At 42.6% G+C, this 19,951-nt stretch overlaps 2 protein-coding genes across 3 annotated transcripts; one reads left to right on the forward strand and one right to left on the reverse strand.

The window, feature by feature from the left end:
* Positions 1-228: 228 nt before the first annotated feature.
* LOC120571701 lies at positions 229-18,430 on the forward strand. Of its 2 annotated transcripts, XM_039820767.1 has the most exons (5): positions 232-474; positions 2,915-3,262; positions 7,884-7,994; positions 17,315-17,376; positions 17,699-18,430. In XM_039820767.1, the coding sequence occupies exons 1-5, from the start codon at positions 438-440 to the stop codon at positions 17,843-17,845; spliced, it is 705 nt and encodes a 234-aa protein (XP_039676701.1). In that variant the 5' UTR covers positions 232-437; the 3' UTR covers positions 17,846-18,430. The 2 variants fall into 2 exon arrangements, with proteins under 2 accessions (XP_039676702.1, XP_039676701.1); XM_039820768.1 differs by lacking the exon at positions 7,884-7,994 and having other exon boundaries at positions 229-474.
* On the reverse strand, positions 13,057-16,229 carry LOC120571700. Its single transcript, XM_039820766.1, has 2 exons — positions 15,703-16,229; positions 13,057-14,722 (listed from the first exon to the last, which is right to left on the reverse strand). The coding sequence occupies exons 1-2, from the start codon at positions 16,030-16,032 to the stop codon at positions 14,216-14,218; spliced, it is 837 nt and encodes a 278-aa protein (XP_039676700.1). The 5' UTR covers positions 16,033-16,229; the 3' UTR covers positions 13,057-14,215.
* Positions 18,431-19,951: the final 1,521 nt, after the last annotated feature.

Raw genomic sequence — 19,951 nt, forward strand, 5'->3', positions numbered from 1 at the left:
TTCTCACGAGGTTAAAATGTTTTTATTTCTCGCCTCCTTAGAAGCACAAGGCTCTTATTTTGAAGGATTTCCCGTTAATATGACATTTACAGATACAACTTGACGGATCTCCGCAGAAACGAAACCTAAACGGCTGAAACGTGTGTGTGTGTGTGTGTGTGTGTGTGTGTGTGTGTGCGCGTGTGTGTGTGTGCGCGTGCGTGCGTGTGTTTGCAGCTCTGTGTGTGTGTGCGCGCGGGTCTGCGTCTGTATGTTTAGTGGAAAATCTTCAGTCTTCCGTTTTCTAAAGATTCTGGTGGTCTCTACTTTCTATCTGTCTGTCTTGCTGCATAATAAAGTCCCCGCTCACTTCCTCCCACTTAAATCACTGTTTGTTCACTTAGTGAAGGGTTCAGACCTCGTGCTCCTGCAGCCTGGAGAATACATTGTTTCACTAAATGATGGCAGGTGTCACACGGATCCTCACTTTCATTTGTAAGTTACTGAATTATTTCGTTTTTTATTTGATTATAATATGTGTTGATTTTAAATGCAGACAGGCAGGGCACAATGCTTCCCACGCTCACTTTGGATATTAAATTCAAGGGTGTGTCAATGACTCTCACAATGCTGTGTGCAGAAATGTAAGAGCTTTGGGGATAAGCTACATTTAGAAGAGTATTGTTTCTTTTTATCGTGTCTGGTTTGTTTATTTGTGTTTGTGGTCATGATTTGGACTCATGAATCAGGTGGTGGATGTGGTGAAGTCACTCCGTGGTAAAATAACCAAAAACTAAACTGAAAGAAAACAAAGTGGTGGGTCTGAAATGGGACATCTGGGAGCTGTGGGACTTCTTTTCTTAGTCTCTGGGTTTCAGAGGACACACCCATGTCTCTGTGCTACAGCTGGCCCCTGCAGTCCCTCTGAGGCTTTAGGCTTTTTTAGGGCTGCACAATTAATCGCAGTTTTATGGAAATGGCAATATTACATTACATTCCATTACATGTCATTTAGCTGATACGGAGCCCCCCTGGGGACAGCTGATAGAAAATTCTGTTCCCTCGGTTTTATAAACTGTACGCACTGATTCATATATATGCTCTAAACGTAAGCAAAATTAGAACGATATTCACATATTTGAACTTCTGGGATCAATTTTCTACAGTGAAATGTTACACATTATTGGGCTCTATGAGCAGCCAGCGGCGAGACTGCAGTGAGACGAGTGCTTAGGGACTGTCTACAAACTACAACACCGACACAAAACTATTAATTTAATGTTTAAATAAGGTAGTGTCTCCAAACCTACCTCAATTATAACTTGTCTCCTTGTAGTTGAACTACAGCACTTACTTTTAAAAAATAAGTTTGGAGACACTACCTTATTTAATCATTAAATTAATAAAAAAAATTTGTGTGTTGTAGTTTGTAGATGGTCCCTAAACGCGCCCGGTCTGACTGACTGCAGTCTCACCGCCGGCTGCTCATAGAGACCAATAATGTTATTTCTCCAGGTCGGAGGACGGCTCGTTTTGATGAAAATGAGTTTGTAGCTCGTTGTTTACCTTACTTTAGGAAAGATGCGTTGTTTGGGATTTATAGGTCCCATGACATGGTGCTCTTTGGACGCTTTTATATAGGCCTTAGTGGTCCCCTAATACTGTATCTGTGGCCTTGACCAACTGCCACTTTGCTTGTTTGAAAGCCATGATGTCTCTCTCTCTCTCTCATGGATGGGCCAAATTCTCTGGGCGGGCAAATCAGAGAAAGGGGAGGTAACCTTTCCTCTTATGACCTCATAAGGAGAAGATTCCTGTTTGGTCCATCTGAGCTTTCATTTTCTCAAAGGCAGAGCAGGATAACCAGGGCTCGGTTTACACCTTTCACCATTTCTAGCCACTGGGGGACTATAGGCAGGCTGGGGGAACTCATATTAATGTTAAAAAACCTCATAAAGTGAAATTTTCATGCCATGGGACCTTTTTAATAACATTTCACTATAGAGAATTGATCCCAGAAGTTCAAATCTGTGAATATCTTTCTAATTTTGCTTACGTTTATAAAACCGAGAGCACAGACTATGAATCTGTGCGCACGGTTTAGTTTTTTCTAACCCCAGGGGGGCTCCGTAAACTGACGCTTTTATCCAAAGCGACTTACAATTGCTATATCAGAGGTTGGACGCCTCCGGAGCAACTAGGGGTTAAGTGTCTTGCTCAGGGACACATTGGTTGATGTATTGCAGTGGGAATCGAACCCAGATCTCTTGTGCACACAGGGGCAAAACTAGAAAACTTTTCCCACTTCGGTCCCCCTACAGGTTGGAAGCGGAATTGTCCATCACCGCGATGAGAATCACGATTGTCAAAGTTCCTTCTAATATCGTGAATCATATCGCAATTGCAATATCAGTCAAAATAAAAACAATTAGTTTCCTCATATCGTGCAGCTAGCTGATGCAATTGAGAGGTGGAAACCTTAACGCAGTACAGAGAGTTGGCGACCCCTCCTGCTGGGGGCGGGACTTAATGCTGCTCTTTATCTATACTGTAGAAATTGTTGACTATAAACTGAAGAAGGATCCCAAGTAGGGCTGCACGATATGAGGGGAAATTGCGATACACGATAACGCTGAATACCGCGATAACGATATTACCTGTGATATAGAAACGGGTGTTAAAGTGTACGCAGTTCTGCCTTTCTGCTGCTTTTAGTGTTCCTATAAAATACAACAAATTGCTTTGTTGAATTTAAGACAAGTGGAAATAAATAAGTTGAAGAAATTGAACATTGAATTGAACATAAAGGCAGCACTTAAAAAAAGAGAATAACGGTTAAATTTTAAAGTGCAGTTTTCTACGGAGATTTCCTTTCAACTGACACCAAAGCGTCTTTCTCTCTGACCTCTCTCCTCACCTGTCCCGCTCTCCTCAGGTATCGCGGGATGTCACCTGTCGGCAGCCTCGCCCGTCCCCCGCCCCGCCCTGGTGGTCCCAGCGGGACAGAACGTCTCGCTCCCCTGCAACCTGACGTCCGAGATCACCTGGTACCACCTGCGCTCTGACCAGCTGCTGCCTCTGCTCACGGTCTCAGCATCCAAATTCGGAGAGGATGTGGTCACCCCTCACGCCGCGGACGTCGGCCGCTTCCAGAGCCTCAGCGGAGCAGGACGCGGTCTGGACATCCTGGAGGTGGGGGAGCGGGACGCCGGGCTCTACTTCTGCATCGGACGGTGCTCAGGAGCCGTTTGTCTTAACAGAGGAATCAATCTGGTGGTCGACGGTAAGAACGTCATTTATTTACTAGGGTTGGGGGTCAATACGGCAGAGTATCGCAATATTTTCTGTGGTAAGGGACCGTTCGGTATTTATGGAATGGACCACCAGAGGAAAATAGGGGAGGGTCATGTCTTTTATTCTTTGTTGAGGGGAGGGTCATCCATGTAGCCCTCAGTCTCGAACATTTCACATTTCATGTGAATACTAGTTTATTAGAGCAGTAACTCAGTATTTGAAGTAATGCAGTAATGCAGGAAGTGTGCATTTAGGATGCATCAGATGAGAAAGCAGAGGGTTAATCACGTATGTCATGGCTGTAAAAAAGCAATGGGAATCTGTATATCTTTGCCAAGCACAAACCAGTACAGAAGGTGGGGGACGCTCATCCCTTTTTTCCAAATCGTTTTGGAGGGTCATAGAAAAATTATTACTGGCGAGGGGAGGGTCATGTCTATTTTGACTAAAGGTCCCAAAATTCCTCCGGTGGCCCCTAAAATAAATAACAAACAGTCCCTAATACTGTTTGGATACACAGACGCCGAGTATCGATTAGGGCTGCATGATATGAAGAAAATAATGCAACGTGCAAAAAAAAGTCTCCCCTGTATGAATATATTTCGACTTAATATTGTGTCAAGTCTTCGCTGAAAGGTTACATGTTGTTTGAGTAAAACTCAATCAGTCCATGTTTCTGCACACTTCCCCAAAATTGAGTCTGACATATGTAGTATATGAACATGAAATAAAAGTATGTGGGTTTGAACAACAATGGAGACACATTGGTTTTGGACGAAGCCGCACACTTTAGTGTCAACTAACAAAACAAATAATCTAATTTCCTCACAGAAACTAATAATAGGTTTGAAAATAGCAACACGTTGAAGGCTGAATAAAGTGCAGCCGCTCAGCTGACCTAACGGTCGTGCAGACATTTCTGTGGAAAGCAGTGGTTTCAGTGGTGGCAGCTTGAGAGGAAATGTTCTGTTTTGTCATCAGTGGTTAGCTTGATGTTGACGCCAGTTTATGAAGTGAGCAGCACTTTATCAACCGTCTTTTCCTCTCTGCACTGGATGAGGTTTGGAATAGATTTTTTTTTTTATATCAGGGGCGATTCTAAGGATCAGAGCTTTAGGGGGTGCCTGGCGCCCTTTTTTTTTAACGAAATTCTGTTAACCCTCCTGTTGTCCTCGGGTCAAATTTGACCCATTTTCAAAAAGTCTCTATATGAAAAATGTGGGTTTCTTTCAACCAAATAGTCCCAAAAAATAAATAATGCGGATGGTTCCATACAATGTTCTTTAGTGCAAAAATAAATGATCAGTTCAATACTTTCAATTAATTTGGGTATTTTATTAGATTTTATAGCATTTGAGAAATTCTTTTTATAGAAGGTTGAAAAAAGTGACAAAAATGCTTCAAAAACATGGGAAATAAAAACAGAAAAACTCCAAATCGACAGACATCAGAAAAAGCTTAAAAAACGTGATTTAAAAAATAAATAAAAAGACGACAAAAAATGTTGTTTTACTAAAATTGCACATACTACTGTGCAATTTTTGCGATATTTATTCTCGCGACAAATGCAATATCCCCCATAGTTGTCACAGACCCATTACCCTTAGGATACTGTTTATAACCTGTATATATGTATTACTTCTACTGTACATATTGTATAAGCCCTCCAATACTCTCAATTTGCACCGCTGTACATACTGTCTAGTTATTTATTATGTATTACCATAGTCCTAGTCTGTTCATAGCCTGTACATAGCTGTAGTAATAGACACTCGTATAGACACATCTGTATACTTATATATCATTCATATCTTGCACTCCGTAAACACTGTAGCACATGCTATTTAAATATCTTATTTAATCACTGCTTAAAGCACTTCTGGTTAGACACCAACTACATTTCGTTGCTCTGTGCTTGTGACATGTGCAATGATAATAAAGTCTAATCTAATCATCTATGTTTATAGCTCCTGATTTACAGTGGTACTCTTACTCCAGTTACAGCATGTATGACTTTGGCCTGTGTTAAATGTCCAAATAGTTGAAATGTTCAGACACCACAAAGTTAAACTGAAAGATTTCAGCGCACATTAAATCTGGTTTGTTTTCAATGTCAATGAAATACACGTACGAGAGCTCCAAAAGGGATGTTGCTGGTCCCTGTTCAAGCAGCAATTAAGACTCATATTTACCTTTTTCGTAATGGGTTAAGTGCAGCGGTGGAATGTAACTAAGTACATTTACTCAAGTTCTGATGTTTGATTCTAAAGTAAACTAGCCAACAATATAACGGACTACAAGTCCAGCTGAGATGATGAGACCATTAAACACACAGCTGGTTGGGTCCTTTACACTTTCTACAATTGGAGGATTTTTATTTACTTTTAATACTTCAACTACATTTTCCTGATGATACTTACAGACTTTTACTGAAGTAACATGTTCAATACAGGACAATTTTTAACAGGGTGGTATAAGTACTTAAACTTAAGTCAAGAATCTCAATACTTCTTCCACCGCTGGTTAAGTGGCCGTAGTAGTTATGACGAGAGCCAATCAGGAAGTAATGTGACAAAGTATAAGAGTGCTGAGGCAGGTCGCGTTGGTTTATGGGTCAAATAAACACAGGACTTTGACCCAAAAGACCGGGATTTGGGTCCCGTGTGAAAACAAAAGTAAACAGCGAGGAACAAATGGAGCCACATCACGTTCATGTCTATATCTCATGGGTGACGTAGCCTATCTGGATCTGGGATTCTTTGTGCACTTATTCCAAGCGTACAGTTACAAAATATTAGAGCACAGCAGCCATGACACTGGTCAGCACGTTTTGTTTTAAACTAATGTGTTTCAATGGGAAGGATCTTTCGTGGTCACAACACGAGCAAAAGTAGCGAGTAGTATGAAATGCCGAAAATCCGCGCAGGGAGGTTGGTTGGGGGTTGCATGGGTCAAACAATACAGGACGTTCACCCAGGAGACCGCGGACCGTGTCCCGCGTGGGACGTTTCCTTTCCCCGTTCTCCCCTTCTTTTCCTAAACCCAACCTCCGTAGAGATGCTTCCCATTACGTGCTAACTAGAGTACTGAGCGGGCCGCATTTTTCAGTCCGAGCCCGGCCCGCGTCCGACAGAGCAGTAACCGAACCCGGCCCGAGCCCGACAGGCATTAAGATATTTATGTCTGAGCCCGACACAGTTAAAATCTTGTTTTATTCCCCTCATACTAATGACACGTGTACGTCTGTTTGTGTGGAAAGCCCGCTTTTATTAAAGTGATGGTTCGGAGTAATTCACCCTAGGGTCCTTTGCACCATGACGTCGAGCCAAACACCCCCCGAGAAGCTTTTTTCACCTGGGTCGAACATTGGGCGAGTTAGCGTAGCGTAGCGTTAGCCGCTGAATAGCTTAGCGCGGGGCTAATGGACCCACGTTTGTATCTCTTAAATGACCCCACTAATAATGCCCGAAATGATACCAATGGTCTACACTAGTATATATAGGTTATGCACTCATAAAACGATGGATTGGAAAGTTTGTAACTACACCAGAAGTTTATGAACACTTGCCTGCTCTCTTCAACTCTCTGTTGCTGCTGCTGCTGCTACCTGCAGTTAGACGAGTGCTTAGGGCCGTCTATAAATTACTACACCGAAAAGAGATACATCAAAAATATGTATTCATTTAATGATTAAATAAGGTAATGTCTCCAAACTTACCTCAATTATTACTTGTCTCCTGCTAGTTATATTACAGCACTTACTTTAAAAAATAAGTTACATTAAAAAATATTTTTGTTGCATCTCTTTTCGGTGTTGTAATTTGTAGACGGCCCTAAGCACTCGTCTTACAGCAGCAACAACAACAGCAGAGAGCAGAAGCCAGCAGGCAAGTGTTATTTACATAAACTTCTGGTGTACTTACAGACTTTACAATACATCGTTTTATGAGACAACTATATATACTAGTGTAGACCCTTGGTATCATTTGGAGGTCGATACGAGATACAAGCGTGGGTCCTACTCCGCTAAGCTATTCAGCGACTAGCGCTACTCGTTAACTCGGTCAATGTTAGACCAGGTGAAAAGCTTCTGGGGTGTTTGGCCTCGAGGTATGATGTGCAAAGAATAGGGTGAATTACTCGAACCATCACTTTAAGCAATAGTAGGAAGGCATTGGAAGGTCAACAGCTGAGTATATCGCCCACGGTGGCAAAGGCACGCGTTAACACAGGCGCGCACCTACATAATAAGCTGTTTAATTTAAAATGTTCAATGCCTTATCGCGCTGATGTGACCGAGCCCGACCAGAACATTACTAAATATCCATCCGACAGGCTCGGTTCGGGTAGCCATCCTCTAGTGCTGACCACCACCAAAAACGAGATAAACGTGTCCGTGTACACGAATCAATAGATTCCAAATAACGCGTCCATTTGGCGAACTGCCGTGAGACCGGGTTGTCTTAAAGCTGTGAGATTTCACATGAAAACAGTAATGAGTACTGCAGCGCTAATATTTCCAAAACTGTTACAAATCGGAGTCGTAACGGAAGACCAGAAGTGGGAAAGTCATCAGTCAGTGAACTGCTCCTGTGTTGTTGTGTTTCCAGGAGTTGACCGGGAGTCAGCCAGGCAGCCATGTTGGAGTCTGGCGATCTGCCTTCTTCCTGCTTTACTCGTCCTCTGTTTCCTCTTCATCGTTGGATTCTACCTGTGCTCAGGTGTGTGTGTGTGCGTGTGTAGGAAATATTCCTGTGTGTAATGCGCGCACCGTGTCTTGTGTGTGTGTGTATTATTATTATTATTGTGTGTGTGTGTGTATTATTGTGTGTGTGTATTGATGTCGCGTGTGTTGTATTATTGTGATGATATTGTGGTATTGTGTGTAGAATATTACGTATTGGTGTACAGCTCTGTGTGTATTATTAGAATATTCCTCTGTGTGTGTGATGATGTATTATTATTGATATTATTATTGATAGCGTCGTGTGTGTAGAATATTCCTGTGGTGTATTGCTTGCAGGCTGTGTGTGATGATATTGGGTATTCCTGTGTGTATGCTTGCAGCTCTGTGTTGTTGTGTTTTGTGTGTATTATTGTGTGTGTGTTGTTTGTAGAAATATTGTGTGTGTTGTGTATGTGTTAGTGTGATATAGCGTGGTGTTGTTGTGTAGGAAATATTCCGCTTCGTGTGCTTACAGCTCTGTGTGTATTATTATTGTAAGATATTCCTCTGTGTGTGTGTATTATTGATATTGTTGTGTGGGAGAATATTCCTCTGTATGTGTGTGATATGTGTTATTGTGTGTATTGTAGGAAATATTCCTCTGTGTGTGTGTGTGTGTGTTTGTGTGTGTGTTATTGTTTGTGTTTTGTGTAGGAAATATTCCTGTGTGTTGTTGCAGCTCTGTGTGTGTGTATGTGTGTGGGGGTATTCCTGTGTGTATGCTTGCAGCTCTGTGTGTGTTTGTGTGTGTGTGTGTTGTTTTGTAGAAATGTTAGGTATTGTGTTATTGTTGAAAATATTCCTGTGTGTGTGCTTGCAGCTCTGTGTGTTTTTGTGGGTGTGTGTGGGAAATATTCCTGTGGTATTAGTGCTTGCAGCTCTGTGTGTGTTTATTATTGTGATAGCGTGTGTGTATTAGGAAATATTCCTGTCGTGTGCTTGCAGCTCTGTGTGTGTGTGGTAGAAATATTCCTCTGTGTGTTGTGTTTGTGTGTGTTTGTTTTTGTGTAGGAGATATTCCTGTGTGTGTGCTTACAGCTCTGTGTGTGTGTGTGTGTGGGGGTATTCCTGTGTGTATGCTTGCAGCTCTGTGTGTGTTTGTGTGTGTGTGTGTAGGAAATATTCGTGTGTGTGTGTGTGTGTGTGTGTGTGTGTGTGTGTGTGTGTGTGTGTGTGTGTGTGTGTGTGTGTGTGTGTGTGTGTGTGTGGGAAATATTCCTGTGTGTGTGCTTGCAGCTCTGTGTGTGTGTGCGTGTGTGTGTGTGTGTGTAGGAAATATTCCTGTGCGTGTGCTTGCAGCTCTGTGTGTGTGTGTGTGTGTGTGTAGGAAATATTCCTGTGTGTGTGCTTGCAGCTCTGTGTGTGTGTAGGAAATATTCCTGTGTGTGTGGTGGTGTGTGTGTGTGTGTAGGAAATATTCCTGTGTGTGTGCTTGCAGCTCTGTGTGTGTGTGTGGGGGGGGGGTATTCCTGTGTGTATGCTTGCAGCTCTGTGTGTGTTTGTGTGTGTGTGTGTGTGTGTGTGTGTGTGTGTGTAGGAAATATTTGTGTGTGTGTGTGTGTGTGTGTGTGTGGGAAATATTCCTGTGTGTGTGCTTGCAGCTCTGTGTGTGTGTGTGTGTCTGCGCGTGTGTGTGTGTGTAGGAAATATTCCTGTGCGGTGCCCTGCTCTGCAGCGCGCGTGTGTGTGTGTGTGTGTGTGTGTGTAGGAAATATTCCTGTGTGTGTGCTTGCAGCTCTGTGTGTGTGTGTGTGTGTGTGTGTGTGTGTGTAGGAAATATAGTATAGTAAGGGGGTGAAAGTGAGGACAGTGTCCCCACCCAGTGGTTGTAAGTACTCAGTACATGCACTCGATACTGCACTTGAAGCACATTGTTAAGCTATTTGTTAGGTTGTCTTATTTTGCATTTGAACGCATCATGTAGAGAGCTCAACTGCTGCTCACATTTCTGTTCAATGTACACAGAAGGATTCACAGCTGCATGTTAATTTAAATTTTTTTTTATTTTCAAGTAGTTACTCAACAATGCTGTGTGTAAAACAGTTATTCTATGTTATATTTCTACTTTACCACATTAATCTGACAGCTTTTCTTACTTTGCAGAATCAAATTATTAACACAACATAACTAATTACGATGTGATATTAAGCCACCCAGCAGTTTATACAGTTACACAGTAAATCACAGTGCATGTGCTTGCAGCTCTGTGTGTGTGTGTGTGTGTGTGTGTGTGTAGGAAATATTCCTGTGTGTGTGCTTGCAGCTCTGTGTGTGTGTGGGGGAAATATTCCTGTGTATGCTTGCAGCTCTGTGTGTGTGTGTGTGTGTGTGTGTGTGTGTAGGAAATATTCCTGTGTGTGTGTGGTGTGTGGGGGATATTCCTGTGTGTGTGCTTGCAGCTCTGTGTGTGTGTGTGTGTGTGTGTGTGTGTGTGTGTGTGTGTGTGTGTGTGTGTGTGTGTGTGTGGGAAATATTCCTGTGTGTGTGTGTGTGCTTGCAGCTCTCTGTGTGTGTGTGTGTGTGTGTGTGTGTGTGTGTGTAGGAAATATTCCTGTGTGTGTGTTTGCACGTGTGTGTGTGTGTGTGTGTGTGTGTGTGTGTGTGTGTGTGTGTGTGGGAAATATTCCTGTGTGTGTGTTTGCACGTGTGTGTGTGTGTGTCCTCTACCTTTGTGAGGACCAAAAGTTTAGACAGTGAAAGTGAGGACAGTGTCCCCACCCAGTGGTTGTAAGTACTCAGTACATGCACTCGATACTGCACTTGAAGCACATTGTTAAGCTATTTGTTAGGTTGTCTTATTTTGCATTTGAACGCATCATGTAGAGAGCTCAACTGCTGCTCACATTTCTGTTCAATGTACACAGAAGGATTCACAGCTGCATGTTAATTTAAATTTTTTTTTATTTTCAAGTAGTTACTCAACAATGCTGTGTGTAAAACAGTTATTCTATGTTATATTTCTACTTTACCACATTAATCTGACAGCTTTTCTTACTTTGCAGAATCAAATTATTAACACAACATAACTAATTACGATGTGATATTAAGCCACCCAGCAGTTTATACAGTTACACAGTAAATCACAGCCGCATGTTCATTTCATTTTTATTTTTTTATTTTCAAGTAGTTACTCTCATCAATAATAACAATGCTGTATGTAAAACAAACCCGCAGAGTTAAAGTGATTTATACAGAGCTTGTTTAAAAGTAAAAAAAAAAAAAGGAAGTTTAGGGTAAGTAGGTCAGCAGGAAGTCCTTAATCCAGCAAGGCAGTGAAGTAAGGTTGCCATTTGAGAGGGGGCGGGTTGATGCAGAGACTGTATAAGTGAAGCCAAAACATCTGGATCGCCCAAAGATGGTTTCTGTCATTTCGGGGTAGTTCTGATCACACTGGTGTTAGTTCAAGTGTTAATTTTTCTGATCAGTGTTTTTTTTTTTGTTACTTAATGCTATAAAAGCAGGGTGAAACCATAGTGATTGACAGCTGGGATTGACTCGTGATTGGTCGGGCAGGTGTGTGACCGGGACTTTGATGCTGCTACATCCGTGGTTGATGCTCCACGCCCTTGACCGGCAGCTGATTGGATGAATGCGTCACGTGGGTCTGGCCGCTCGAGAATTTCAACCGAGCGTCACGGCGGCCAGTTACGAATACGATCTCGTATTTTACGAAAATAGGTCACCAGGATGTTTCTGAAAACATTTTAAGCGAGTTGTATCGTACAGTTGCTGAAATCTGTCTTCATTTCAGATCGACAAAGGTCAGTTGGAAAGATTTTCGTCTACTTCTACTGGATGGTCGCGTTTCATTTGCATAAAGATGGGCATCGGCCGGATTTTTGGACGCGCAGCAATTTTCAAATGCAGCGCCGCCTTCCCAGGATGCTTTGCGGGCGCGTTAAAGTCACTTGACGTCACCCAGAGGAATAAAGCGGAGCGACAGAAGCCTCGCACGGACAAATGGATCAGCACTGTATGGTTGAGAGGGAAAAGCAGCATTATTTTTGATCAAATGTAAGAAAAAAGGCAGTACTGGTTCGTGGGTTTTTCTTACACCCCTCTAAATCTTGATCCATGGTCCTGCGGAGGCTCCCCGCAGCCTACGTAAGTTTATACTTGGTGCGTTGGTGTGCGCGTCGATTTCTTAAAAGAAAATGTTTCAAATATTAGGGTGTAGCGTCGGTATCTCAGATCGCAGATTTAACGCCGAAGCATAAATCACGCTTTATAAACAAAAACCGCGTCAGGAGCCTTTACTTGTTCACAGTGGGAGGGTGTAAATCATTTTTTACGTGAGGTTTTATGTTGATAATTGAGAAAACTTCAGGTTGAATTAACTTCCCTGATAAATAGGGCCTGGGTATCGCCAGTGATTTCCCGAATCGATTCGATTCTGACTCTTTAATATTAACATTCATTCAATAATATTTTGAGATCTCTACTTTTGAGTAAAAATAGAAATTTTGAGCATATCAAACACTTCATTTCCTGCCTTCTGGTGAATTGTTCTGCAACAATTTGTGCCTTTTTTGCATCAAGTTATGGAGCAAATTTTTTAAATGTAAATTAAATTATAATAGGTTTTTTGGGGGGGGTTGCACCGGCCAGTTTTGATTATTAGTGGGGTTGTAACCCCCATCCCCCTTTTAATTTACTTATAATTCACCAGGTATTACATATATTAAACATATCAAAAGATCGATTTGGGGATTTTATTAACCCTTGTGTTGTCTTCTCATCCAATATGCACGTTTTTCTGCAAAAAATTTAAAATTAAAACGTTTATTTTTTCCAAGTCTTTTGTCACTTATTCTGTTTGTTGATTTTTTTTTCTGCGCTTGTTTTTTGACATTTTTGTAGTTTTTTTCCACTTTTTGAAGCTTTTTTTCCAACATTTTTATCATTTTTCTTTTTCTTCGAATACTATAAATTAAATAAAACACCCAAATTCAATAATAGTAGTGAACTGATCATTTATTTGACTTGTGAAGAGCCTTGCATAGAACCATCCATGTTATTTTTTTGGACAATTTGGTAATTGTAAAACCCAAATTTCTGATGTAGAAACTTTTTGAAAATGGGTCATATTTGACCCGAAGACAACAGGAGGGTTAATCGATAACAGATCACAGATTCAAACAAAGAAAAAAACTAATTTAATTTGAGAATGGATTATTTGAACCCAGCCCTACTGATAACAGTGTTTGGTGTCTTAAACCCCCAACGTCGCCTTCCAGGCAGCGCTGTCTGGAAGGCACAAGGATTAGGCAATGGTTAGGGGCAGGGTTAGCGTTAGGTGTGTCACTGCCCGATGCGAGTCGAGTTCCGATGTGAGTCGCGCATGCGTCACTTTGCGACAAGTAGCCGCCAAGATGCTAACGGCTTTTTGAGCTAACGCACAGTCTATGAGCTGACGTTAGCAACTGCTGCTGCTGCTGGCTACAAGTTAGCAATCAAACACAACAAAGGCTGTCACTTGAATGGCGTTTTGAGCTAACGTTAGCAATCAAACAATCATAGCTAGCTACCATGTTTTTGAAATGACTCGACTCACATCGGGCAGTGACAAGGTGTCTTGAAGTCAACGCTCGCAGCGCTGCCTTTAAGTCGACGTTGGGGGCTTAAACAAACAAAGAAAAACAAACAAAGAAAAAACAAAGAAAAAAACTAATTTCATTTGAGAATTAAATAATTTGTACCCAGCCCTACTGATAACAGTGTTTGGTGTCTTAAACCCCCAACGTCGCCTTCCAGGCAGCGCTGTCTGGAAGGCACAAGGATTAGGCAATGGTTAGGGGCAGTGTTAGCGTTAGGTGTGTCACTGCCCGATGCGAGTCGAGTTCCGATGTGAGTCGCGCATGCGTCACTTAGCGACAAGATGCTAACGGCTTTTTGAGCTAACGCACAGTCTATGAGCTGACGTTAGCAACTGCTGCTGCTGCTGTCTACACGTTTTTGAAATGATTTCCATCTTCTGCTATTGTATGTAAACGTTTATTATTTTATGGATTTCACAAATTTCAGTAAGACACGTTATGCCGTAAACCGTTTGAATCTGAGCATGCCCGACTCACATGAGCACTCGACTCACATCGGGCAGCGACAAGGTGTCTTGAAGTCAACGCTCGCAGCGCTGCCTTGAAGTCAACGCTCGCAGTGCTGCCTTTAAGTCGACGTTGGGGGCTTAAAACTCCATCGAGCGCTGATAACTCGTCCTCACACCAGCTGCAGCAGCAGCCCGTACGGTCGGATGGACTCCTGCACGATGGCTCTCGCCTGGACGTCGTTGCACTCTTTGGGGACGTAGACCAACCAGACGTCCTCCCGCTGGCACTTCACCCTCTTCGACGGGTTGATGCGGTTCTGGAGAACCACTTTGTACGTCTTCCCGTCCACTTTGGACTTGAACTGCTTGCAGTACTTCTCCGCCAGCTTGATGTCCGGCGTGGAGTACGCCCCTCGGCCCCTCGTCTCGGCGTTGACCAGCGAGGCGGCGGCGGCTTCCAGGAAGCAGGGCTCGTCGCCGGGGCTACCGCCGTGGGTCAGGATGATGCCCAGGGAGCCGTCCATGTTGTGTCCGTGGTAGGAGACGGGCCAGGCGTCCTTCCCCGTCCCGAGCCAGGTGTCCCCGTCGTACTTCCGCACGACCTGCAGCGCGGCGCGGTTCCAGCCGCAGGGACGGATGTACGGCTCGTTGCCGCGCAGGAACGTCTTGCTGCCGTCCTGGAGGGAGGGGGCGGGGGGGGGTCCAACAGGGTCAGGGGGAAACGTTAATTATGCTACATGCTTGGGGGTTACTCCCTTCCTCCATTCTTCCTTTCCTTGTCCCTTCTCGCTTCAAAAAATGCACCCCCCCACCCGGTCATTGTCCACTCCTTTACGAGGATGGTGTCAGTTTACTTAAGAGGAATTCAGACTATTTCAAACCAGTCTAACTGCCTCCATTATGTCAGTATAACCTTTAACCGCCTTATATGTCAGTGTTTTGAGTGTGTGTGTGTGTGTGTGTGTCACTATGTGTGTTATTTTGCCAGGAACAGCCATTCTTTTAAGATGACTGATCTCCACTGTACTAGTAAATATTCCTCACTCCTTTCTTCACTCACTCTATCCTTCCTTCTCTCTTTCCTTTAATCCCTCGCAATCTCCCTCCCTCCCTCCCTCCCTCACTCTCTCCTTCCGTCCCTCGATCTGTCTTTCCCTCCCTCACTCACTCACTCCTTCACTCCTCTCCCTCCTTCCCCCTTCTCTCTCTACTTTCTCTCTCTCTTTCCTTTTTCTCTCTTTTCTACTCTCTTTTTTCTTCTTTCTCTCTTTCCTTTTATCCTCTCTCTCTCATCCCCTCTCTCCTTCCCTCCTCTCTCTTTCCCTCCCTTAAACCCCTCTTTCTTTTTTTCTTTTTTTCTTCCACTAACTCTCCCCACCCTCTCTCCATCTCTCTCCTTTCTTTCTTTCCCTCTCTCCTTTACTCCCTCCCTCTCTCTCTTTCTTTCTTTTTTTTCTCTCTCTCTTTTTTTTTTTTTTCTCTCTTTCCCCCTTTTCTTCCCCCCTCTCCTTTCCCCTTTTTTTCTTTTTCTCTCTCCTCTTCTTTTCCCTCCCTCTCTTTTGTTTTACTTTTTTCCCCCCTTGCAAAAATGCATCTCTATGATCGGACGCATGATTTATTCAAAAAAGAAAAGCCGCAAGAACAAATCGCCGTCCACCTTAATGTTGGTGAAGTCGTAGTCGTACTGCGGATCGAAGAAGTCCTGCGGGTTGATCTTCACCGTGGTCCTGAGGCTGGGCTGCGGCCCGGCGGAGGACGGGCCCTCAACCAGACACGGCGGGGAGCTGTACAAATCCTCGTCCTGCAGGGACAAAGTCCCCAGGCTCGGGTACTCCAGCTGTTTGAGCCCCTCCTGCTTGTAAAACTCCTTGAGGGCCACGATGTTGACAAAGTCCTGCGGGGTGAGCTGGGAGGCCCCCGCTGTCGGCTCGACGTTACAGCCGGAGAGGGCAGACAGGGCCTCCAGACACAGCTGACGGTCTGGCATGGCTGCTGACAGGCACAGGAAGGCAGGAAACAACCTTTACTACAACTGCGTCAAGTAACTGCTCTTTTCTTAAGAGTTTGAGCTGTTTTTTGTCTTGAGGAAAAGGTAGAACGCGAAGAGGGGAAGCCACTTTGTCTGCGTCGACACAAACAGCTCGCCCAAGTTTCAATTTCATGCTTTCACTTTCAGTAGCAGAGTGTGAGTCACAGCCGGCTCGGCTCTGAGGGGCGGGGCTTAGTCATGCACACATTACTCATAGATAAGGAATGAAAGGACGGAGGAAAAGAAAGGAAGCATACGAGGAATGAAAGGACAGAAAGGACAGGGATAATCAAATAAACAAGGAAAGAAAAAAAAAAAAAAAAAAAAAAAAGAAAAGAAAGGACTGAAGGAAGGACGAAAAGAAGAAGGAAGTAAACAAGGATTGAACGGATAGAAGGAAGAAAAGAAGAAGGTTATAAACAAGGAAAGAAAGGATAGAGGAAAGGAAGCAAATAAACGAGGAATGAAAGGACGAAAGGAAGGAGGAAAAGAAGAAGGAAGTAATAAAGAGGAAAAGAAGAAGGAAATAAACAAGGATTGAACGGATGGAAGGAAGAAAAGAAGGTTATAAACAAGGAAAGAGGACAGAGGATAGAGGAAAGGAAGGAAATAAACGAAGAAAGAAAGGACTGAAGGAAGGAGGAAAAGAAGGAAACAAAGGACAGGAAGAAGGAAATAAGGGAAGAAAGGACTGAAGGAAGTAAAAAAGAGAGGAAAAGAAGAAGGAAATAAGGATTGAAAGGCCGGAAGGAAGAAAATAAGGTTATAAACAAGGAAAGAAAGGACAGAGGAAAGGAAGAAAATAAATGAGGAATGAAAGGACGAAAGGAAGGAGGAAAAGAAGGAAATAAACAAGGAATGAAAGGATGGAAGAAGGGAGACGAATGATTTCAGAATTTTCCTCAATTTTTTTTTTTATATTATATTTTGGGCTTTTCCGCCTTTAATTTTTGACAGGACAACTAGGGGAGAAAGGGGAGAGAGAGGGGGAAGACATGCAAGAAATTGTCACAAGTCAGATTTGAACCCTGGACCTCTGCGTCGAGGCATAAACCTCTCAGTATATGTGCGCCTGCTCTACCCACTGAGCCAACCCAGCCACTTCTCCTCATATTTCATCTACATTCAGAGCCAGTGAACTGTTGAATCCTAAACCAGATCCAAACAGAAGATCAGCTGTTTTTGCCGGTGTAATCTTTCCACCTTGTGCTTAACACCCCCTCTCTCTCTCTGTCTCCAGGGAAACCAGCTGTTTGCTGCTGTAATCCAATGAGAAGCAACACAAGGCAGAGCGTCACCGAGGTGTGTAGATCCTTCTGTCCTTTCATTCCTGGTTTATTTCCTTGCTTATTTCTTTCCCTCTTCCTGTCTTTCTTCCTCCCGTCCTTTTATCCTTTGTTTGTTTCCTTCTTCTTTTCCTCCATTTTGAGAAAACATGTCGTTCAACCCGGAAACCGTAGCAAAACGTTGCACACTGTTGTAAACTTGAACGTGCCACAGATTTTTCACAAGCTACTTGTTTTTAAAAATATAGATACGTTTATTGATCTTAAATAATTGATCTAATATGAATGCGAGTTTTCCTGTGTGAATGTGGAGGTTAACTAGTGTCTTGTCTCTGCAGGAAGTGTCTTTGCACTATTCCAGTCTGAAGCATGCAGACAAGCACCGCCCCTCGGGCCGAGGAGGGACAGGATTGGTCGAAGAGGACGTCACGTACTCGGCAGTGACCAGTCGCAAGAACCCAACTGGTTCCCACGGGAACAGATAAAACGACTCACTGTTGTTATTTGTGTTTTTAACAGAAGAAGAAAAATTCTCTGCTTTCAAATATGATTCATTTGAGATTTTATAAACGTGGCTTTTTATAAACAATTACTTTTTTTTTTTTTACTGTTTCTGCTCTTTAAACAAGTGGAAACTTTCCTTTTTAAATACAAGTTTCTATAACTGATCTCTCTCTAAAGCCAATTTCAAGAACTATTTTTCCCCCAAAATATGCTGGAGTAATGAAAGCACTGTCCTGTGTAAGTTTTCTTTAAACTGTGATATTTCAAGCTATTTCACTGATAAGCTTTTCACATTAAAATGCAATAGACTGTGTGAAATGTGTTCAAATGAACATCGTTTACATACACGTAAACACAACAGAAGAATGGTAAAATGTCACTGTACCACTTTAGATACATATAATGATAGAAAGTTTATTTGTACAAACCATGTATATCGGAGTAGTATGTAGCATCCACTGTGATTTGTGTGTCTGTAGCTTAGTATCTGTCAACAATTGTAATTTCCCCACTGGGGATCAATAAAAAAGTATAGTATAAGTATAGATTAAAAAGAATTAACCGTAAATACATCACTTTGTTTTTTTTAAATCATTTTTAATAAATACATTGTGATAAGAAAAGCTCCGGTCTTGTTTAATTTCTACAACCCGTCCTTTATGTACTGAGCCCCTAAAGGGACATGGGGAATTATTTACTTTTTTATTGTACTTCTCGTATGCACGAGATAATTTATGGTGCGCGCGAGAAACTTTTACGTGAGCAGGAGACGCACGCGAAAGCATCTTATGCTCACGAGATACCAATCCGAGGCTAGACGCAAAATGATGCTAACAAAGTACTGCTAACGTTATGTGGCTAGAGTTAATATTTCACATCCACAGCATAAAATTGGTTACAGGGTTTCCACCGGGTCTTAAAAATTCTTAAAAAGTCTAAAATTTCAAAATCCAAATTTGAGGCCTTAAAAAGTCTTAAATTCGCTGAAGTTTTGTGTTCTAGGCTTTCAGCTTCCATGTGATTGGCGCGAGTCTCTTTCGGATTGTACCGCAGACATAAAACTGATTTTATTCTTCAGCTTTGGGGAAGTGAAAGTTTAGTGATACTTTGCTTGAAAAAAAAATATCATTCATTATGGACTTAAAAAAGTCTAAAAAAAAGTCTTAAATTTGACTTGGTGAAACTTGCAGAAACTCTGGGTTAACAGTAACCTTATAATCTTTCGTGTGCTCACGAAAAAAGTTATCTTTGCTAACGAAAAAGTTTCTCCGACCCAGAGTGTTTTTTCCTCCTATCCCAGAATGCATCTGTGGTGTAGCCAGACCTTACACCACAACGCTGTGGAGATAGAGCTGGCAATGCGAGACTAAAACGCGTCTGACACGGACAATCTCCTGTTGTGTGCTACATGTGTGAAACGGAAACTCCGGACCTGATTCTCCGGACATTGTACGGATTTCATTTGAGAAAACGGCTCAGGTCTGGTATTAATCTTGTCATCTAACTCTTAGCAAGAAAGCAAGTAGGCTAATATCCTAAAAGGGACATGGGGAACGATTTATTTTTTCTCGTACTTCTCGTGTGCAAAAGATAATTTCTGGTGTGCACGAGAAACTTTCAAAATGATGGTAACAAAGTACTGCTAATGTGGGAGCATGCCTATGTTCCCACAGCCCTATGTTCCCACATTTCCTTTTCCATGAATTTGTATCAGATTTTATCCCCCTTTCTCCCAATCTGGTAGCCAATTACACCCAACCTATTATCCAGTAGCAATGGACTACCGATAGAATGTAGCTTTTAGCTAAATCTGGTGGAACCCTAACCCTAACCCTGGAACAAACAGTAGGGCTGTGGGTATATAGGGCCTAATTTTAAGAAAAAGCTTAGAAATGTGGGAACATAGGGCTGTTGGAACATAGGGTCTAATTTTAAGAAAAAGCTTAGAAAAGTGGGAACATAGGGATGTTGGAACATAGGGTCTAATTTTAAGAAAAAGCTTAGAAAAGTGGGAACATAGGGATGTTGGAACATAGGGTCTAATTGTCAGTGGAAAAAAAATTCTTAGAAATGTGGGAACATAGGGC

The sequence above is a fragment of the Perca fluviatilis genome, chromosome 13, assembly GCF_010015445.1.
Source record: "Perca fluviatilis chromosome 13, GENO_Pfluv_1.0, whole genome shotgun sequence".
Lineage (NCBI taxonomy): Eukaryota > Metazoa > Chordata > Actinopteri > Perciformes > Percidae > Perca > Perca fluviatilis.

Excerpts from the sequence above, each read along its gene's own strand:
- LOC120571701 (XM_039820767.1), top strand. The coding sequence starts at position 438 with ATGATGGCAGGTGTCACACGGATCCTCACTTTCATTT. Across the intron at positions 475-2,914 it reads ACGGATCCTCACTTTCATTT|GTATCGCGGGATGTCACCTG; the intron begins GTAAGTTACTGA and ends CGCTCTCCTCAG. Across the intron at positions 17,377-17,698 it reads CAAGGCAGAGCGTCACCGAG|GAAGTGTCTTTGCACTATTC; the intron begins GTGTGTAGATCC and ends TTGTCTCTGCAG.
- LOC120571700 (XM_039820766.1), bottom strand. The coding sequence starts at position 16,032 with ATGCCAGACCGTCAGCTGTGTCTGGAGGCCCTGTCTGCCCTCTCCGGC. Across the intron at positions 14,723-15,702 it reads ACGACTTCACCAACATTAAG|GACGGCAGCAAGACGTTCCT; the intron begins GTGGACGGCGAT and ends CCCTCCCTCCAG.